Genomic DNA, 20,929 nt, shown 5'->3' on the forward strand with positions numbered 1-20,929 from the left:
TATATGCCGTTTGATAACACGAAAGGTGGCATGTAGCCAATACCCACATTTATTGATTGATTGATTGATTGATTGACAGCATTTGTACCCTGTTCCTCAGCCAAAAATGCTCCTACAGTGGCTTACGTACAATCAAAACAAGACAGTCACTACCCTCAGGCTTACAATCTGGAAAAGGCAAAAGAGAGAGGGATGAGAAATCAAAATCAAAACTTAGGCACCAGTTTCTAAGCAGTTGGCACAGTTCAGGGGGCACGGGAGGTGCCTGATGGAGCTAGGCCTCCAGCAAAGCGGATGAAATGAGCCTTCTGTTTCCTATCTCTCCCACTGAGACAGCTTGGTGGTAAATGGCTGCCCTGAGATGACAGAGGATGCTTTAAGTGGCTGGCCTGCCACAGCAGAGCCAATGAAGTGAGTTCTGCTTTCCACCTCTCCCATTTCTGGAATGGCTTCCAGTTGAGGGGAGAGTTTGCCTAATGGAGTAGACCTGCTGAAAATTTACCGGGATGACTAAGTTAGGCCCATTAGTACTGGCTTTCTTCTTATATACATAAAAACTTAAGGTGTCGTCATGCTGCAGTTTGCGTAGCCGCCAATAGATGTTTGGCAAGTGGGGGCAGGTGAGCAACACAAGCAGCAGCCACAGACCCTATTTTGCATAAAATGGTACAAAATGCTCATTTTAAAAAAAAAGCAGAAAGACCAACAGACTTTAAAAAACAGTGGATGCAATAAAATGACCAAAATATAGATAAAATCAATTGAATTTTTTTTATTTCCCCCCTGAAAAAAATACCATTTTATTGTTTCCATTTATTCATGCAGTGTGTAATCAATATTCATTTATTCAATATTCATTTATACAGTATGTAATCAATATTCATTTATTCAATATTCATTTATGCAGTGTGTAATCAATATTCAGCAATTCCACCCTTCCCACGGTATTTATAAACAAAAGCACATAATGAACTTCACAGGGCTAGGTAGGCTTGCCTAAACAAGGAAGCTTTTAGCAGGTGTCAAAAACAGTACAGTGAAAGTCTCTGAACCACACCCACAAAAAATTGGGGGTGGCAGGCAAGGAAACGTTGTGCACCCCCTCGAACTCCTTGGTGGAAGGATAGGATAAAAGCATGAGGAGTAATATCAGTAAAACCAATTTGTTACATTCTGCACCTTCGTTTTTGCAATAACTTGGTGCCTGGTGTCAGTGCGTGTGTGTGTGAAAACATCAGAGGCTGGTCTGTTAAGGCAAATGGGGTGCTGCACCATCAATCTCAATATCATCAGCCAGCCCCCCACCTTCTTGCCTTCTTGCTTACATCCAGTTCATCTCCCTGCTCCTCCTCAATCTTAGTGTTGCCCTTGTAGAACTCAGCAGGGAGGTGCATGGGGATAAAACTAGAATGAGTGGGTTCCTGCTGGCCCTCATTCTTGCTTTGCCTCGTTTTTCTGCCCTACCAGTCCCAATGGGAACCAGCAAAGGGGTTGGGCCAAGCAAACAAGAGGGCAGAAAGCTAACCCACGCCTACCCCAGGGTGGAGTCATGAGTGGTTATGGAACTGTCTGCATAACTCTCTGCCGTGCCCACAAAGCTGCTGGAATAAAAGTTGAAACCTGTGAGAACTGTAACTGAATGTTGCAGCATGGAACGCTTCTGTCCAAGGCACACCAGCCAGCCATACCCTTTCCTGTCACTGGCTCTGGCTCCTCCTGCTGTCAGGCTCTGTGCCTTCTGCCCCAGCAGTCTGTCTCCCTCACACACACCCCAAATCCCCATGGGGAAATAAAAATAAATAGATGAAGGGAATAAGAACAATGGGGAGGAAGAGGTGGGTTTGCTGGTTTACAGTAGCCCTGTGCTGCGTGTCAACTGATGCCTCTGCACTTGTGGTGTGGAAATGACTCCTCTGCTGCCGCCTCTCCTTCTGCAGAGATGCCGAATTGTTCCAGTACCTCCTCCAGCTGGTTCAAGTGTTGAAGTACGAATCTTATTTAGACTGCAAATTGACCACGTTCCTGTTGGACAGGGCCTTATCCAATCGCAAAATAGGGCACTTCCTGTTCTGGCACCTCAGGTAAGGAAGTACAGTTAAAAGCTAACCGCATGACATGGGCTGCAGCAGGGAAGGAATACGGAGTTTAATTCTTTCCTTATTCCTCACCCCCCTCCCTGACCAGCTGTGATCCCAATGAAAATCTCCTCCCCACCTGCTTGTTATTGTTGCTGTTGCTAAAGACCCAAACTGTGTCAACTGATTTTAATATTGTATTTTTAATGTGGCTGTAACCCACTTAGGGACTTTCTGGTGAAGGGTGGATAAAACCATCAATAAATTATAATTAACCAAGAATTAATTTTGTTGGCCTTTTAACCAGCATTTTCAACAGAGACCTTTCTCTGAGGGCCCTCACTTGCTGAGGTGTGTTTATATGCTTGAACAAATGGGCAGGGACTTCTTCTGTGGTGGCTCCCACCCGACTTTAGAATGTATCCATCCCCATAACACTGGCACCAACATTCTTATCATTTTTGGCAACAAGTTAATAAGGGATTACCTTTGTCTGTGGCTTGCTTTGTGTTCATTTTCTTAGTTTTTTTTTTAATTGTCTTCTGATATTTTGCTTTTATTATATTTTGTTGTTGTACACTTTGCCCTGAAACTCATTTTGGGTGAACGGTTTTTTTTTTTTTTAAAGATCACCATCATCCTAAAATGTCAATTTCCTCCTCTCACCATCCCTGCTTAGATCTGAAATGCATGTCCCGTCTGTGGCCTTAAGGTTTGGCCTGATCCTGGAAGCTTATTGCCGAGGGAGCACCCACCACATGAAATCTCTGATGAGGCAGGTAAGCAGCTGGCTTGTCCAAAGGGGATGCTTGCACTTTTTCAAACCAGCAGGTTGGTACAGGGCAGGCCCCAGGGCTGGATTAACCATTAAGCAAAATAAGCATGTACTTAGGTGCAGGAGTCAGCAAACTTTTTCAGCAGGGAGCCAGTCCACTGTCCCTCAGACCTTGTGGGGCCCTGGACTATATTTTTTTTTGGGGGGGGGAGAAAAAAAGAATGAATTCCTGTGCCCCACAAATAACCCAGAGATGCATTTTAAATAAAAGCATACATTCTACTCATGTAAAAACACCAGGCAGGCCCCACAAATAACCCAGAGATGCATTTTAAATAAAAGGACACATTCTACTCATGTAAAAACACGCTGATTCCTGGACTGTCTGCTGGCCGGATTGAGAAGGCAATTGGGCTGGATCCTTAGTTTGCCTACCCATGGCTTAGGGCATCAAGAGAAAAGGGGCACCACAGAAATTTTCCATTGTGATTAGAAGAAGTAGCGGGGGGGGGGGAATCAAATATAATTTTCCTTCTTACTGTAGGTTTTATTTCATTTTGAAAAATAAAATATTATTTTGTGTTGTTTATATTTTGAATTATATATGGAGGCACCAAAATCTTCTAGGTGTTTAGGGTCTCTAAAGGTCTGAATACAGCCCCGGGGGATTAAATAGCACGTTTATTTCATGTACAGAGGCCAAATGGACTGTCAGCGGGATCTTATTTGGACGCCTTAAACATTTCGAATAGAACAAAATGAGTTGACTTGGCTCTGGTTGTGTTTTAGATTATGTAATTTTTCATTCTGCCTCCCGATGCAGAGCGAAGCCCTCAACAAGATGAAGACATTGAATGGCATCGTCAAATTAAGTGCCCTAAAGAACCCCAAGCCTCAAACTAAGGAGTTCATGCACACCTGTTTGCGGCAAGAGACCTACCTGGAAGCTCTCTCCAACCTTCAGTCTCCCTTGAACCCCAGTGTCATCCTGGCAAAAGTCAGGTAAGGCAGGGCTGGCGGTGCTCAGGCACGGGGCTGGATGTGGCCCTCCAAGGCCCCCTCGGAACTCTCCCTAGGCCACCCCCCTTCTCAGGTCATACCCCTCAGAATCTCTGCCTTGCATCCTCCAGGCTAGAATGTGTTGCTGAATGCTGATAATGCCTTTTGCTTGCCTGGAGCAAGGATAGAGTAAATTTACCACATGTGGCTCCACCCCACTTGCCCCCTGGGCTGAAAAGGATTTTCCATTGCTGACACAAGGGGCTACTTTGGATCGCACCAGAGCTTGCGGTCGCTCAGAGTGGGCCAATTTCATCTTATCAATTTCAGCAGTTTATACTGCCCAGGACCCAACAAAGTTGAAAAACATGTTTTTAAACAACCCAAGATGCTGTTTTAAAACATCAAATCAGGGAACTCACAAGGCCTGTTGGAATAATACGGTTCTTTATCAGGAGTCGGAAGTTCAACAGGGAGAGGGGGTCTGTGTGATCCCTGCTGGGAGGTTGCTCCTCAGAAGTGTTTCCCCAAAACCAAACACACAGATATGGGCCGTGCATCTTGAGCCTTGCGGGGGACCATTGACAGTGACTTCCCAGAAGGGCTCAGTAATCAGGCAGGGATACAAGGGGTTTAAGCAGCCCCTTGGACCCAAGTTGTGAAGGCCTTATAAATTAGTACAAGAACCTCAAATTTGAGCAATCGTGCAGCCAATGCAAGCTTTTAAGCACCAGAGTTAAGTGCTGGCAGTCATCTGCCCCCACCAACTGTTTGGCTGTAGCATTTTGCACAATCTGGGCCTAGGATGGTGTGGACCCAGGAGGGCTCTGAGCTCAGCAGTAGAGCATCTTATTTGCAAGCAGAATGACCCATTGGTGTTTCCAGGTAGGGCTGGGAAAGATTCCCTGCCTGAAACCCTGGAGAGTCACTGCCAGTCATTGCAGGCAGTACTGAACTAGATGGACCTAATGGTTTGACCCTGTATAAAATAGCTTTCTTTTGTTCTTAACGCCTCAAGGGAAGGGCTGTAGGTCACTAGTAGAGCGCATGCCTTGCATGTAGAAGGGCCTGGGTTTGATCCCTAGCCTCTCCTTTTAAAGCAGGGCTCTCCAAACTTGGGTCCCCAGCTGTTTTCGGACTACAATTCCCATCATCCCTGATCACTGGTCCTGCTAGCTAGGGATGATGGGTGTTGTAGTCCGAAAGCAACTGGTGACCAAGTTTAGGAAACCCTGATTTTGAAGCAGGTGTTGGGGGAAAGATCTCCCTCCCTCTGCCAGGGATCCAGTAGAGCAGCTTGACAACACAGCATGGCTATGTGGAAAGAGTCTATCTTGCACCATTTAAAAGTTTTATTATTTCACCCCTTCTTACCTCCAAGCTTCTGCAAGTGGGTGGAGGTTTTCAGTTGGTTTTCATATATATATGTGTGTGTGTGTGCAATTTTTCTAGTGTGGAGCTTTGCACTTTCATGGACTCAAAGATGAAGCCTCTGTGGATTGTGTTTAACAATGAAGAGATAGGCGGCACCCGCAACGTGGGGATCATCTTCAAAAATGGAGACGGTAAGGAAGCCACACAACAGCTTCTTGCTGGGTTGGGGATATAGGAGGAGCCTCTTTGTCCCAGGAAGATGCCTCTCCCAGTAACAGTGGTCGTGTTAACTAAGGAGCACTTAGTTAAACTATGCAGCTGGCTATCACTTCTCTGTTTGATGCTGTCTGTGTGTAGTGTTTTAGAAACAGTGATATGGCAGGTCCTTGACCCAAGCAGCTTACAGTTTAAAATAGACACTGGAAAAGAGCAGAGGATGTGGGAAATTAGAAGAGTATGTGATTATTTCAACTACGTTTACTCTGGCTTTGTTACAATAAAGTAGGAATAAGGTGTTTGTTGTCCAGCAACATCTGGAAGGCTGCAGGTTGCCCTTCCTGGACTTAAGGCTCCTAGGACCACCTTTCAGGAAAGAGGCTGCCTGCTGTGTCTCTGCATGAGTTCCTGCTCTGGCTTTTTATTGATTAAAACTAATGAGTTTTGACAAGGTAATTAAGAGGTGTGGTTGCATAGAGGCTGTTCTGGGGCATGCACATATCTATCTACATCCACATTTGTGACAGTTTGCAGGGTATTATATATTTATCTCTTGATTTGGCTATTTGCTTTTAATGTGGATTTTTTAAAGCAACCCTGGAATTTTATTTCCACTGTTGACACTGCAGGGTGTAGATTAAGTAAACAACATGCCGGCTAACATACAAAAAACCGCTTTCCTAAAGAAGGTACATATCTTAAGCTGGCATGCTAGTTTCCTAGCACAAACATTGTGCATTATGCTGGTAATCTTTTTACAACAACCTTGTAAAGTAGGTCCGTATTATGATGCCCAATGAACAGGCATCGGTTTTCCTACTGCTAAGTGAGTTTGTGTTGACAGAGGCAAGATGTACAACTTAGGAGACTCCTCCCTAGGTCTCATCAGGCTAAGTTTTGCTAAGTTAGCAGTGCCAATCAGTTGCACAGCGTCTACTCTGAGTAGGACTAATGCTGGCTACAACCCTTAGTCTCTTAGTCACAATTCTACCCCAACTTTCCCAGTTTTAATCATCAGAGCACCCTAAAACATGGGAATGCACAAATCTCCATGTTGTTAGTGCCCCATTGTGGCCAAATGAAGAACACACAAAGGCAAATGTTCCCATCATCATAACCACTGATGAAATGGGAGAAATCATGGGATGAATAGAGGAAAAAAGAGAAATGTTTCTTAATTTTTCAGATCTCCGTCAGGATATGTTAACCCTGCAGATGATCCAGCTGATGGATATTCTGTGGAAGAAAGAAGGGCTAGATCTCAGGTGAGTTCCAAAATAAATTTTTATACCCCCCCATCCAAGGTCCTTAAGGCTGCATACATAGTTCTCTCTTCTCTTCTCTTCTCTTCTCTTCTCTTCTCTTCTCTTCTCTTCTCTTCTCTTCTCTCCCCCCACCCACAAATTTTACCTTCACAACAACCCTCTGAGGTTGATTAGGGCTGAGAGATCCATTTAGCTACTGGTCCACAAAAGAGCAAGCCATCGAGGCTGGTTTGGGCTCTCACTCCTGTCTCGCTTCATATTTGCAAATTAACCCTGGGTGTTGGGGGCGTGTTTATGTGTGTAGGGCAATGGAGTGGAAGTCTCAAACTAGGCTGCTAATGGTGCGCTACCTCTGCGGCTGCTGCAATCAGAACAGACTGGTAGCCCAGCATAAAATGGCACTTTTAAGGCACAGAAACTCTACACTGTCCAAGCATTCTGTCACCTGACTGCCCAACAGCCAATCCTGGTATACCAGGGTATATAAAAGCCCTTGCCTCAGGGCTTGCTCCAGAGTCTTCAAAATACCTCTCTAGCATCAGGACAGCCTTGAGTCCCTGCTCTCTTCCCCCAACAGTGACCATGGCTTGGGCGACACACCTTCCTTCTAGGCCTTTTAAGAACTTGGGACCCATGCCTGGGTCTGGTTTTGGGTCTTTTTGGCCATGTACCTGCCTCTTGCCACTTGGGCTGGCAGTGGCTTCCCTGCAAAACACCCAGAAGTTTTTTTAAAGGGTCCTGACATCTTCCCCTCACTCTTACCTTCTTTAAGGATGACTCCTTATGGCTGCCTTTCCACGGGAGACAAGACAGGGCTGATAGAAGTGGTCATGGACTCAGACACGATTGCCAACATTCAGCTCAACAAGAGCAATATGGCGGCCACTGCCGCCTTCAACAAGGACGCCTTGTTGAACTGGCTGAAGTCCAAGAACCCAGGGTAAGTTTTTGTATTATTGCAGGGGGTTGGAATACATGCCCCCCTCCTAACTCTACAATTCTATTTCCTTACTATGACTACTGTTATTTTTAAATTATTGTTAGAGCAAGTAAGAACAGTAGGTTGTATCTAAGGCCTTTTGTTCCATTAGTGCAAGGATTTGAGTTCACACATGGGAACTTCTCTCTTCGCCCTCCACTCCACTCCACCCCCAGATCTTCTCCATAGGAAGGAGGGAGGTTGTGTTGTGCTGACATATATGCTTGCTTGCATGAATGGAATGAGGAGCTTAGTGGATACAAGCACACAAATATAAATGAAATTGCAAAATGGTTCAGTGAGGGTTAAAAAAACCACGACTTCCCAAATAGATGAAGGGTCACCAACCTTTGATAGGCTTACTGGACACATGCAGAATTTTTAAGCTGGTGCCTTGAGTTCATTGGGAGCTTTGAAAAGTACATAAAGCTGAAAGAGGAAGTGGGAAAGAAAGTCACTTACCCAACTTCCTCCTCCAGTCCTATCTACTTTCCAAGGGAAAAAAATAGCCACCCTCAGCACCTCGTGAGTGTGGGAAGTTGTGCGCATCACACTATCAGCCCCAGCAACAGATCATCTAAATACCTGGATAAATAAAAATGTCTTTTAAAAGATGGCTTAAACCCATTAGGGTTGGCCCCTGCCAGATCTGTGAAGGGGAGGCTGTTGTGTAACGAGTGCTGCAACTGAGAACATCCCTTCCCGCATTGACACAGTATGTTTGCTGTTTGGGGCTGGGTTAAGGTGTTTTACCTGGTATATATGGGAGAAGGCAACCCCCCCCCCCAAGCACCTACATCCTATTTGTGGTTGTAACAAATGTATGGGGCATACACACCATACATTTAAAGCACATGGTTCCACCTCCCGAAGAATCCTAGGAACTGTATTTTTACCCCCATAATTCCCAGTACCCATAACAAACTAGTTCCTGGGATTCTTTGGAGGAAGTTGTGCTCTTTAAATGCCTATGGTTGTATGTGAAGCCATGGAGACGTTGGCCATGTTCTCTGACCTAGCTCACTCCAATGTTATTTTCAATTATTTGATTTACGTCCCACCAAGGAACTCAAGGCGACAGCATACATGGTTTCACCACCTCCCCATTTTACCCACCAACAACCCTGACAGGTAGATTTGGTATGCATCCAGCGAACTTCATGACGGAGTGGGGATTTGAACCCTGGTCTCCCAGGTCCTAGTCCGGCACTTTAACCACTATACCACACTGGCTGTGAGGTTACATTGCCTTGCAAGGAGGAGCTCCAGCTTATCTTCAGTGGGTTTTTGTTCCCTGCCTTTTGTGTAGCGATGCGCTGGACCGAGCCATTGAGGAATTCACACTCTCCTGCGCTGGATACTGCGTGGCCACCTACGTGCTTGGCATTGGAGACCGCCACAGTGACAACATCATGATCCGAGAGAACGGCCAGGTATCAGCAATCTGATACGCCTTCAAGGGGCGATGCAGCTGGTTAATTTCTTCCCACCTCTTTTTGAATCCTCTCAACACCCGTGAAGTAGTTTTATACCGATAAGGAAGGCTTCTGCAGTGGCTTTCAAACTCTCCCAGAAGGAGTTTGCAGCATTAGGGACTTTAAGAAAAAAAGGCAACGAAGAGGCTACACATTAGCAGCTTGCAAATTTATGCATGGCATGGAGACAGCGGCTAGGTAAAATCCCCTCCCCCAATAGAATTTGCATCCAACAAGGATGGCTTTAAAAGAGGATTGGACAAATTCGTGGAGGGGGCTGCTAATGGCCACTGGCCATGAGGGCTATTCTCTGCCTCCACTGTCGGAGGCAGTAATGCTTCTGAATACCAGTTGCTGTAAATGGCAGATCTGCTTAAGGTTTGCACTACCTGTTGTGTAATTTCTTAGTGCAGAATTTATTGGTTTTTCGAATGGTGCAAGTAGGGTCTCTCTTCTGTGTTGGGAAATTCTAGGCCGTTGGGACGATGCTGCCAGGCTTGCAATTAGAAGCCCTAACCTGCTCCCCCCCCCCATTTGTTTCCAGCTGTTTCACATTGATTTTGGCCACTTCCTGGGAAATTTCAAGACCAAGTTCGGGATCAATCGCGAACGGGTCCCTTTCATCTTGACCTACGACTTTGTCCACGTGATCCAGCAGGGCAAAACCAGCAACAGCGAGAAGTTTGAACGGTAAAGGATGAGCTCTGTGTTGCTTTGAAAGTTACCCCCTGATTTGCTCTGGTTGGGCTCTCCCCTCCCCTCCCCAATTTGCCTGGGGCTTAGGGTAGAATCAAGGGCTTTATTTTGTGTCCAGGGTTGGGAGCCGCTGGTAAACTGAGAAACAAAGCCAGAGAGATGGATTATATACAATGGATGTTGTGTGTAAAAGGTATATGCGCACGCACAGTGAGGGTCTGTGTGTAAAATCTGTGTGTATTAACACATACACACAGGAGGAAATTTATGGGCTGCACCCAATGAGAGTCTTACTCAGAGCAGACCCACTGAAGTTAATGGGCCTAACATTGTATACCACCTGTATATTAAAAAGATAAAAATACACCTATACAGCATTCTGTATACAGCTGAGAACCAGGTTACTTGAGAAGCCGCCTTGTGCCTTACACACCCAGTAGATCGCTGCAGTCTGCAGGAGAGTTTCTCTTGCATGTTCCAAAGACTTCTGAAGTGCATTCGGCAGTAACTCAGAGCAGGGCATTTCGAGATACGGCAGGAACCCACTATCTGCACTTTCGGAAACAGTTGAAGACACCCCCCCCCACACACACACTTGATGAATGGATTTTAGTCTTGTTTTAAATGTATTTGTTGTTTTTGTGTTTTAAACTGCTTTTAATTATCTTGCATGTAATACACCTCGAGACTATGGCTTAGAAGGCAATTAATAAATCAGTGGTGTAAGAAGTATTACAAATTACTAATGACACACTGTCTATACAAAGAAGCAAATGTAGACAGTTGGGTTCTGGCAATGGGCTGTACTAAGTGGTCTATGAAGCCCATAAGTTGTCCCATGTATGTGTTGCAGAGTGTTGGTGTGTACAATTGTTCCTGAATTGTATCTAGTGCAAATCCTAGTGAAGTTAAGTTGCACAATTTATTTATTAGGGAGGGGGCATTGTCCTCCCTTCCATCCACTTCCATTTCAAAGCCTTTTCCTTCCAGATTCAGAGAGTACTGCGAAAGAGCCTACATGATCCTCCGATGCCACGGCCTCCTCTTTCTACACCTGTTTGCACTGATGAAAGCAGCGGGGCTGCCGGAGCTAAGCTGCTCCAAAGACATCCAGTATCTCAAGGTGAGAGAGAGACAGGTCTCAAGGGAACCTTAAGGTCAGGCAAGGACCCACCTTTACAGCAGGCTGACCCCGTTTCCCCCAAAATTCCGCCCCCCCCCCACGGACCACTGAATATTTTTGCCTGCCATAGCAACTGTTAGGTGCTGCAAGATTTTCAATCATGTTTTTGCAGCTTCATTTCTTACATTTTGTACTGCGTTTACTATTCCATAGAACACAACAAACATATGTATGAAATGAAAGCAGCAATAAAAACAGAGTTAAAAATCAACGTGGATATGGAGCATAGACAATGCTGTGGTTCACTGACCAGTTTGAGAATCCCTGTCTTAAATTGTTTTTAATACTGTGTTTTTGTTTGCTGGGACCTTATGGTGAAGGGCGGGTAAGAAACTGAACTAAAAATAAAACAATAAATTTAGTTCCTTTTTCCTCCTTCCTTAGGACTCGTTGGCATTAGGGAAGACTGATGAAGAGGCAAGGAAACACTTCCAGCTCAAGTTTAACGAAGCCCTGCGGGAGAGCTGGAAAACCAAAGTCAACTGGCTGGCTCACAATGTGTCCAAGGACAACAGGCAATAGTTCTCTAAGCCTTTTTTATCTACCTGCCAGGCGCACCGAGTTGTGCCCAACATTGGGGGGGAGGGCATCACATCATACACGTGACCAGCCCCCTCCCCTCAACAGGCTCCCACCAGAGCCTGGCTTTGGCCTGTGAGGGAGCTGCCAAGACAGCTTCCTTGGAGTGAAGAGTTGGTGGCAGAGAGCTGTGCCCCTCTCCACAACTGGGCTGCAACTTGTGATGTTCACCCTCGCTGTAGGGCGGGGAGATGGGGCCCAGCAGTGGCACCCCCTCTCAATTTTTTTTTTTGGGGGGCTGAAGCCCCCAGCACCTGCCCATCCTTTGAAATGGACCCTCCAAGAAAAGGTTTCCTACTTCTTGGCTATTTATGCGACTGCTTGAGTCTCTTCTTGCTGGAAAGCTACTTCTCCTGCACATCTTTGTTTATGTGTGTGTTTGTGAGCCCATTCATGGATTACAGGAGGTCCTTGTATAGGCATTCTGTAACTTCAAGATTGCTTTGGCCTCTCAGTAGAGTGAGGACTGGGCCTTTGGGCAAAGCAGTTAGCAGCATCCTTCCAGCACATGCATTTTAAAAGGATGGCTTTGAAAGGGGTATGTGTGGTTTTGCGTGTTGTGTATTTTATACTGATAAAGCGTGTGCTAGATATACTTTACTTGTTCACTGGTTGAACAGAGATATTTGTAGTGTGAAAACCGCCAAAATCGGAAGAGCTGGGCTCTCTAGGAGGAGGATTTGATGCCTTTCTTTTCTGGATTCTTTTGTGTAACACATGCACCCTCACCTCTATAAAGAAAGAAAGAAATGCTACAGGTGACAGTGTCTCCTGCAATGCTTTACTTGCATGGTTGTAGTAAAGATCAAAACTCTTACACTTGTACTGGATAGTCACTGTGCTAGGTAATTTTTTTGTTTCACTTATACTTAGCCAATAACTGTAAAGAAAACAGCCTTGAGGTACTACGTACAAGCCAATTCTGAACTGTTTTTTGTTCCTATGTGGGGCCTTAAGCCAAAGATTTGCATTTATAAAGGTTTACATGTGATTTCAGGTGCTTGGTTTGGGGACTGAAATATAGCTGTTTTTGTTAAGGTGTGTCCTTGTCATTTCTTATTAGCAGTTGGTCTGTCTTGTTGGTACGCTGCAAGGGCCACTAATAATAATGTTCAACAAGTGACCAGCTTACAGATTTTTGCAAAAGGCAGAATGAGCAAGGATGCCTCAACACCCAGGTTCCAAACTGCCTTTTTGCAAAACTGAAGACTTTTGATACTACTTAAATTTCCTTTTCTGGGCCCAAAACTTTTCAAAGACCTACCTTGCTTTATAATGAGCCAGAGCAGGGGGCCATCTAGTATTGTCAACACAGTCTGGAAGCTGCTCTCCAGGGTTTAAGGCAGGAGTCTCTCCCAACCATACCTGGTCATGCCTTCTGCTTGCAAGGCAGATGCTCTGCAACTGAGCTACGGTCCTTACCTGTGCAAGCACAAAAGAACTTAAGAGGATACCGTCATCAGATCCTGCTTCCAAATCTATGGTACCAAGGTGCAATGTTTATAGCCTCCATTTCTTTTAAGAAGCCCTGACAGAAAAACACACATTTTGTTTCCTAAACAGTATAGGTTAATTAAAAAAATGCATTCAGTTGCTAGGCAGAAAGAAATCAGCTCAGAGGCCTAACAAAGAGGCAGAAAGTTAGACAATAACAAAAGAAAAATTTAGAACCAGAAATTTATTGTAGCTCAGACTCCCCACCCCCCAAACTTGACCTATTTACCAATATACACATCTGAAATGTTAGATCCATGATGGCTACATACTGCATCAGAAAAAGTGTACAACCTTTCAGCATTAGCATTTAAAAGAGAGAGAGTGAGAGTCATGATCAGGTTTACAGTCTCTAAAATACAGCTGCTACAGTGATGGTATCATGAAAAAGAGGGTTAAGGAGTCTTCTCTACACAGTGACATTTAAAGCACAGGGCAACTTGGACATATGTTAAAAGTTTTCCCGTTTTGTTTTACTTCAAACTAGCACTTGTAACAGTGGTCAAAACCACCTTCCTTGCCCCTTAACATTTTGCAATTAAACAACCCCAAAGGGAGCAGGAATGAACCAAGTTGTTCGGGGCTTAGCCTTTCCCTATCGTCAGGTCCACCCTATTGTGAAAGGCACTCCAGAGAGACTTTCCTCGTAACTGAGGGAACACAGCTCCCATCATCCCTGACCATTGGTCATGCTGGCTGTGGGGCAGGAGCCCAGCAACATCGGGAGTGCTGCAAGGTCCCCATCCCTACGCAAAAACAAACCCTGCTGCTAGGTAGTAAGAGATTAAAAATGCCAGGCCCAGAAGCATCTTGCAGGAAGCTGCCTTATCCCAAGCCAGCCATCTAGCTCAGTAATATCTGCACTGACTGGCAGTGCCTTCCCAGGACTTTCAGGAGGGACATCCCTAGCTCTACCTGGAGATGCCACAGGGGATTGAAGCTGCAGCCCTTCTGCATTCAAAGCAGACACTCTACCAATGAGGGGAGGTCTCACTCTATTTCCTCACTGCTGTCTCCAACCACCTGGATCAAGCCCTCCGACTCCCCACAAACAGACATCCCAGCAGCCAACATTCTCCCCCGGCCCTGCTGAATCCAATGCTCAAACTCCTAAAACTGCAATGCAGCCAGATTTTTTCCCCCTCATGCAAAGCAGCCGGTCAGAACTTGGCTCACCTTAGCAGGCAACCCACACAACAAAGAAAAGCTTCAGCAGAACACCGCTTCAGGGGAATAAATCAACTGTAAAAGCAATAAACTCGAGGCTCTCTCAAGGAATAGTAATTTCTAAAAAGTTAAACCAGAGGAGAGGGAGGACCACATGCCTAATGAAAAGCCCAGCACTCACCACTGCCATCGGGGTCATAACTTGCTTTTCGGAAAACCACTCTGGTCCCTTCCAAATTCGGGCAAAACATTTTACTGGGCATGGTCTTCCCACCAACAACCCCCTGCCCCATCTCCAAACCTTGTGGACTAAACTGCTTAATTAAAGAGTATTCACAAGGTCACTACTGGGAATAACTTATGCCCTAGTTTTGACAGAAAGGTAGCACATATGTTCAGTGTAAACAACGACCGAAAGAAGAGAACGGAAGCTTAATAAAAAGAGACCCAACGTCCCCACGTTAATTGTACCAAAGGAGCTACAGGGAATGGACAGGAGTGATTGTTTTTTAAAAAAAAAAACAGGAATGATGCCAGCAAGGAAAGTCGACCTGACCTCCTCCTCTCCAAAATGTATATTCAAGTTCACGACTTAAGACAGGCAGCCAAGACAGAAGCACCCTTCCTGCGACACTGTCCTTTTACAATCAACCGAGCCACCTGCGTGACTAGTAGTGTGCAACCCAGAGAGAGCACCAGGCCCAAGTGGTCCAACTGGGCTGTCTCCCTTTGTGCAAAAGAAATTGTGTGATCTGGCCAGCCCACCTTACTGTCCCTAAAACTGAAACAGACCAGGACCCAGAATGCAAGAGGCAGGACAGTTGGACCCAGAAAAAAGGGGGGGTCCATGAAGATGCCTTCATGGTCAAATCATTTTTTGCCACCCCCCTCCCACAACAATAAAATATAAAAAAATAAAAAGGGGAGAAACCCATCAGTAGAGTTGTGCCAGAGAGAAGATGGCAGTCTAATCCAATGCCATTGGATCATCGTTAGCTTTTCCTCTACGCTAATTAAACTTGCCCCATGCTGCTGCTGCAGGAATTTTGGGGGGGGAGGAAAACCCAAAACCTTATTATTACATCATGCGGCATGATTTTTGATTTTAAAACCCTAGCATGGCTTGTGTCCCCCCTCCCCCCTTTCCCCGTTTTCACTACCACAAATGACGTAATTACATAATTCCAAGATTATTTACAAAATATTAAAAAGTCTCGTTAAATCTTCTAACATAGTTAACCTCATTCTGCCACTTTACACATGCACTAGAGTTCAGGAGGAGGAAAAGAAATGCATTTAAAAAGAAGAAGAAGAAGAATCACAGGGATGTAACAAGCCACAAAATAAAAACAATAATAAATCCGACCCAAAAGTTTAAAAAAAGTTAATCTTTTTGTGAGAGAAGGATCCTGGCATTATTATTATTATTATTTTACACTCAGCCACCCCAACAAGAAAGCATGAGAAACGACGCCAGAAGCCTAGTGCCGGACCAAAAATAAGATTAAAAAAACCTCAAAATCATGGTCTAGCGTGTGCAATGACTAGAGGGCTGGTCACGTCCCTTAAATGAGATGACACAAGGAGTGTGTGAGCGAGAGAGACAGATAGCACAAGGCAGTTCCTTGCAGAGAAGAAATAAAAATAATCCAGTCATTGTGAGGTGAGGGAGAAATAGGTACTAAATAAATGTCTAGAGGTGCGACATTTTGATTGGCGAGATTAGCCAGGAAAGAAGAGACAGGACACCAGGACAAGGGGTCTAGGGAGGGGGGGATGTTGGTCAGCTCTGGGGGCCTAAGCGACTCTGTTCACGCCATGGATTCTCAGGAGCGATGGAGTGGTTTTGCCGCGGAGTCTTCTAGGGCAGAAGAACAAAGGAGAGAGACAGAGAGACAGACAGAGAGACATACAACAGCGGAGGGAGCTGGGATCAATAGGTGAGCGTGGAGTCATCCCATTCTAGCTGCTGCTGCCTGTTCACGTTCTGCTGGTCCTCTTCCCGCTCCCCCTCCTCTTCGTCACTGCTCTCGGACTCAGCGCTGGTGATGTCATCCTCCTCCTCCCCATCCTCACTCTCCTCCTCCTCCTCTTCCTCCTCCTCCTCGCTGCTGTGCTGGTCCTCGTATGTCTGTGCAAGGAAAACAAAGACCCCAAAAAGGATGAATGGCATTGCAGCCAATGCTAGTTCTACTTGGAGCAGACCCCGCTGAAATTAAGAGAGGCCACTGGGCAGGGGTTGTTTTTTAAGGAACAGCGCTTTGCTTGTTTGCTATCTGTATTTTAACACATTTACCTTTTATACCATTTGAATTCTATTAGAGAATGATTACTTTTCAACTTACTGCCTTTTATATGATTCTAGCTTTTTGAATTTTATCTGTGTTGTTTCAGTTTGTGAATGCTGCCTTTAGTCCCAGTCAGGGAGGAAAGGCAGGAGATAAATAAGTACAGTAATAATAAAAAAACAACTAGTCATACCTCGGGTTGAATGTGCTTCAGGTTGGGTTGCGCTCCACAGCAACCCGGAAGTAACAAAATGCGCTACTTCCGGGTTTCGCCGCTCACGCAAGTGCACACGGTCAAAATGGCGCCGCGCGCATGCGCAGGAGTGGTGAATCGCGAACTGCGCACGTGCAGACGTGGGTTGCGTTTGCTTCTGGATGTGAACGGGGCTCTGGAACGGATCCTGTTCATATCCAGAGGTACCACTGTACTTAGTTCAATTAGATTCAAGGGGTATATTCGGAGTAGATGTTTAGTCAAATATGACATAATAATGCAAGGCACCTTCTGTTGCAACTTTTAAATGCCTACTGAAAACTTTTCTATTCTGCAAGGCTTAGGCAGGCAATGAAGAATCCATATTTCCACAATAGTTCATTGATGCCCGTTTTAAACTTTTGCTTTCACGCATTTTTGTTGCAATCCACTTTGATAATTTATTTATTTTTTACTGAAAGAGTGGTAAATACTTTATAAACGGGTAAGAAGGGCTATGCTGTTCTCACAAATGGGAAGCCCACAAGCAATGACCCATTGTGGTTTTGTTGTTTTTTCACTTCTGAGGCTTTCTACCCAAGTCCTTTCTTCTACCAGTCTCCTCTGGCTTGCTCTTCCCCATACAGGCAGAAAATACAAGCCCATGACTCAAGCTGAAGACCAAGGCAGCTCCAAATGCAGGCAGGGTGATGCACCTCTCCTACAGAGTTCAGCAACAGGCAATCTCTTGTCCAGGGGAAGGAGAGAGCAGTTGAGTTCCAGAGTCTGGTCAGCCCAGGTAGATGTTTCATGCTGGCCAGAAGCCAGGAAGGTTCAGGGAGAGAACGATCTGAGGGGCACTTTTGGAAAATTCAGTTGGCTCAGGATACAGCAGTTTAATGGATGTCTTGTGTTTGAGAGACGTCAATTGCTGGTGTGTTTGCCTGTACAGCTTCCAAGAGCTGGCTCCCTTTAGATTGCATCCCATTCAGGGATAAAGGCACTCAGGGAGAGCCAGTGAGGGGTGTGGCTTGGGAAGAGTGCTGAGGACCAGCCAGAGAGGCCTGGAGGTCCGAATGATGTCCCTACCACCACCATCACCCTTTTTCAAATCAATTAGTGAAGGGTGAAATGCTTCATAAACTTTAGCATCAGGCCCGCCTCTCACATACAAGGCCTTTAAAGAAAACCCGAGGAAGATGCCGGAGTGCTGGTGGCAGAGGAATGCCAATGATGGTGAGATAAGGGTGGGCCCCCTTGGAGGGCTGGCTGTAGAAGCTCAGAGGGCACGATGCAAACTTTGGACCACCTATTGAAGAACAAAGCCCCAGAGGAATCTGTACCCTGCCCTCTTGGATAAACTGCAAGAGCAAAAGGAGGGAGAAGAGGAGGGAACCCACACAGAGAAACCCACAACACCGCACAAGCCTTACCTCCATGGGGTTGACAGTAATGGTCAAGGCTGAGTCGTCCCAGTCCATCTCGTTCTCCTTCCCAGAATCCTGGTCCCGCATTGTCCGCTGGTGGGCAGCTCTGATCCGGAACACGCCTAGGATGATCATGAATACTAGGAAGCTGACGCAGACCACAATCACAACAGTGGCAGTGCTTGGGACCACTAGGAGAGGGTTGGAAGACAAGAGGCAGATTGCACAGTTAGATGGTCACAGAAGAGGAAGAAGCAGGCAGCACATGCCATGTGCTTCCTTACCCAGAGTGGTGAGGAGATCAGGGGAATTTTTCTAGGACTACTCAGGTTTTTTTGGAGAAGGAAGCACTAGAGAATCACACTATGTGCATGATACGGGAAACCCCCCACCCCCAAAATGCTGCTTGCTCAGTTTGCATGTTCATAACATGTAGTTACAAAAAGGTATACTAGTTCCCAAGCAACTGTGCAGTCAGCTCATCTACATTTCTGAAGCATAAGCTGCTCCTAACTGCTTCACTCCAAATTCCAAGGCTAATGGTTCTCATTGAGGCCCAGCCTCATGACAAGGCTGCTAAGGGGCAGACGTCAAAAGGTGTCTGGAACCCACAGTCTCTGGTTATGAATGCCCATTCCGGGCTCCCTTCACTGGTTTGTGAATTATTCTGCCAGCCTCTTCCTGATTCTCCATTATTGAAACTGCCAAACAAATTGTGCTCTTGTTCACAGATGGCAGAGAAAGCTTAGTTCTGCTAATCTGATGCCCTCTGGATCTTTTGGACTACAATTCCCATCAGCTTCCCCCACCCCTGGGGCTGATGAAGGCTGTGCTAAGTGTGTTGGGGCCAAGGAATGCCCACAAGTAACTCCACACAGTGTAACCTTTCAGTGAAATCCCAACATCAGGCTTGGCAATCATTTAAAAAAGGAAAGGAAAAGCTCCCTCTTTCCCGAGAGCTCAAGGAGAAACAGGCTGTAATTCCTTTTTTCTTTTTTAAAATAAACGAAGGCTACTTTTAAAGAAATCTAGCAGGCTATCTGTGCCTCATAGGGAGACTTGAATTTCATATCCCCCAAGACATTAAGTGCTGCTTGGATGCAATTAGACTGATATATCAGCCACCTCTTGGAAGAGAGCCAGAGATCTGCCTCACCTAAGTGGCAAAAGAGCCTCTCTGAAGAGGATTTTATCTGAGTAGGTTGGAGGGGGCAGAGCTCATCAAAGGAGGTTCATCCAAGGCAGGACGAGCCCTTACCTGAAAATCCTGGGTGAGGGCTAGCCAGGTTGTGCCCAGAGAGGTCGACAAAGGAATGGTGGACAGGCTGGACAAACTGAGGCTGTGCTGCAATGTGGCTGGCATGGTCCACGGGGTTGGCGGTGTGGATCACGTTTACCTGGTGAAACAAAAGACGGGTAAGTGGGAAGAGAAAAGGGAAAATTAAATTTGGGATTATCTGAGTGAGAACTAGCCCCCTCATTTCCGCATCCAATTTTCTACATACACCCAACTCATAATAGTAGGACCCAGTAGGGTCACCCAATGAAGCAGAATGGTGGAAAATTCAGGACCAAAGGAAGGACTTTTTGGATTTGACGAATTCACAAGGAAGGATTTCAATGGCTATGAGCCACAAGGAATAATGAGGGCTAACTCCCATTATTGGAAGGAAGATGCCCCTTAAGGCCAGTTTTTGGAAATCGCAAGTGGGGAAAAGCACTGCCATTATAGGCCTGTGGTTGGCTGCCGTGGGACCAGGATAGTAGAGCGGGTGGGCCTTTGGCCAGACCCATCAGTAAGGCTCTGTTCATGTTCAGCTGTAAGCCTACAGAAAGGATCCACTATAATTTTCTGTACGGAGGCTAGATGCTTCAAAAAATGAGCATCACCAGGGCTGTGACAACTGCTGTTTCAATTGACTAAAAAGGTGTTTCTGAATCAGTTAGCAGCTTCTTTTTAAAAAAAGGATAAAAACCATGACTGACAAAATGCCATGTTAAGGGGCACCCTCTCCTTGCAGATGGACTAGCAGTTGGACTCTGTGTGAGGCAGCTTTATATTTCAACTCGTGATGCACATTAGCTCTCTGTGCGGCATTAGCTGGTGTTTCAGCTAATGGGACCAGTTCCTCAAAACACCCCTAGGAGTCCCTGTAGACCTCCTGAAGCCAACATTTGCTGACGTACCTCCACTTTAAATTCATTGCTGACGTAGCGCCCATTCAGCTCCGAACATACCAGCTTGAACTTGCGGTCAAACAGAGACACTGCGTGCCAATTGCGGTAGCGAATCAAGTGCAAAACCTCCTCATAGCTGGCCATAGTATCAACCCCTAGAGGTAACACAAAATGCTGGTGAGGGGACTGGGGGGGGGTTGTCTCTCATATATATGAAAGTTGCATTTTTATACAAAACATCCAAACTGCTACCTAAGTACGCCCACCCCACCTGAAATGTAGCCCCTGATACTGGTTACAGCAGAAAAATACCAAAATTCTGGGGAGGTAAAAATGCCAATATAAAACCAAATACCAAAATTCTGGGGAGGTAAAAATGCCAATATAAAACCTTCAGCTACATAAGGTGCCTTGAACATTCCATATTGCATGTTAATTGAGCTGAAGGATTTACATCATTGTCTTTAATAAATTATTCTTTAAGAAATATTTCGAATAAATTAATGGAATAAACGAGGAAGTATTCCATTGAGCACAGTTTCCTGTTTAACCCAAACTGGGAAAGT

The 20,929-nt window shown here is 45.6% G+C and overlaps 2 protein-coding genes across 8 annotated transcripts in view; one reads left to right on the forward strand and one right to left on the reverse strand.

Moving 5' to 3' along the window:
- Nucleotides 1-12,653, forward strand: part of PIK3CD (phosphatidylinositol-4,5-bisphosphate 3-kinase catalytic subunit delta) — a 53,178-nt gene extending 40,525 nt beyond the window's left edge. For all 4 annotated transcript variants that reach the window (XM_053400879.1, XM_053400881.1, XM_053400880.1 and 1 more), the window contains 10 exons: nucleotides 1,938-2,081; nucleotides 2,755-2,854; nucleotides 3,674-3,852; nucleotides 5,302-5,414; nucleotides 6,626-6,704; nucleotides 7,477-7,644; nucleotides 8,993-9,116; nucleotides 9,703-9,848; nucleotides 10,845-10,977; nucleotides 11,422-12,653. In XM_053400879.1, the coding sequence (XP_053256854.1) occupies nucleotides 1,938-2,081; nucleotides 2,755-2,854; nucleotides 3,674-3,852; nucleotides 5,302-5,414; nucleotides 6,626-6,704; nucleotides 7,477-7,644; nucleotides 8,993-9,116; nucleotides 9,703-9,848; nucleotides 10,845-10,977; nucleotides 11,422-11,559 (1,324 nt within the window). In that variant the 3' untranslated portion in view covers nucleotides 11,560-12,653. The remainder of the gene's footprint in view (nucleotides 1-1,937; nucleotides 2,082-2,754; nucleotides 2,855-3,673; nucleotides 3,853-5,301; nucleotides 5,415-6,625; nucleotides 6,705-7,476; nucleotides 7,645-8,992; nucleotides 9,117-9,702; nucleotides 9,849-10,844; nucleotides 10,978-11,421) is intronic.
- Nucleotides 12,654-14,792: 2,139 nt separating this feature from the next.
- CLSTN1 (calsyntenin 1) overlaps nucleotides 14,793-20,929 on the reverse strand; it is a 60,691-nt gene continuing 54,554 nt past the window's right edge. For all 4 annotated transcript variants that reach the window (XM_053400883.1, XM_053400884.1, XM_053400882.1 and 1 more), the window contains 4 exons: nucleotides 20,373-20,518; nucleotides 19,444-19,582; nucleotides 18,192-18,376; nucleotides 14,793-16,408 (listed from right to left, as the gene is read on the reverse strand). In XM_053400883.1, the coding sequence (XP_053256858.1) occupies nucleotides 16,211-16,408; nucleotides 18,192-18,376; nucleotides 19,444-19,582; nucleotides 20,373-20,518 (668 nt within the window). In that variant the 3' untranslated portion in view covers nucleotides 14,793-16,210. The remainder of the gene's footprint in view (nucleotides 16,409-18,191; nucleotides 18,377-19,443; nucleotides 19,583-20,372; nucleotides 20,519-20,929) is intronic.

Source organism: Podarcis raffonei, chromosome 8, assembly GCF_027172205.1.
Source record: "Podarcis raffonei isolate rPodRaf1 chromosome 8, rPodRaf1.pri, whole genome shotgun sequence".
Classification (NCBI taxonomy): domain Eukaryota; kingdom Metazoa; phylum Chordata; class Lepidosauria; order Squamata; family Lacertidae; genus Podarcis; species Podarcis raffonei.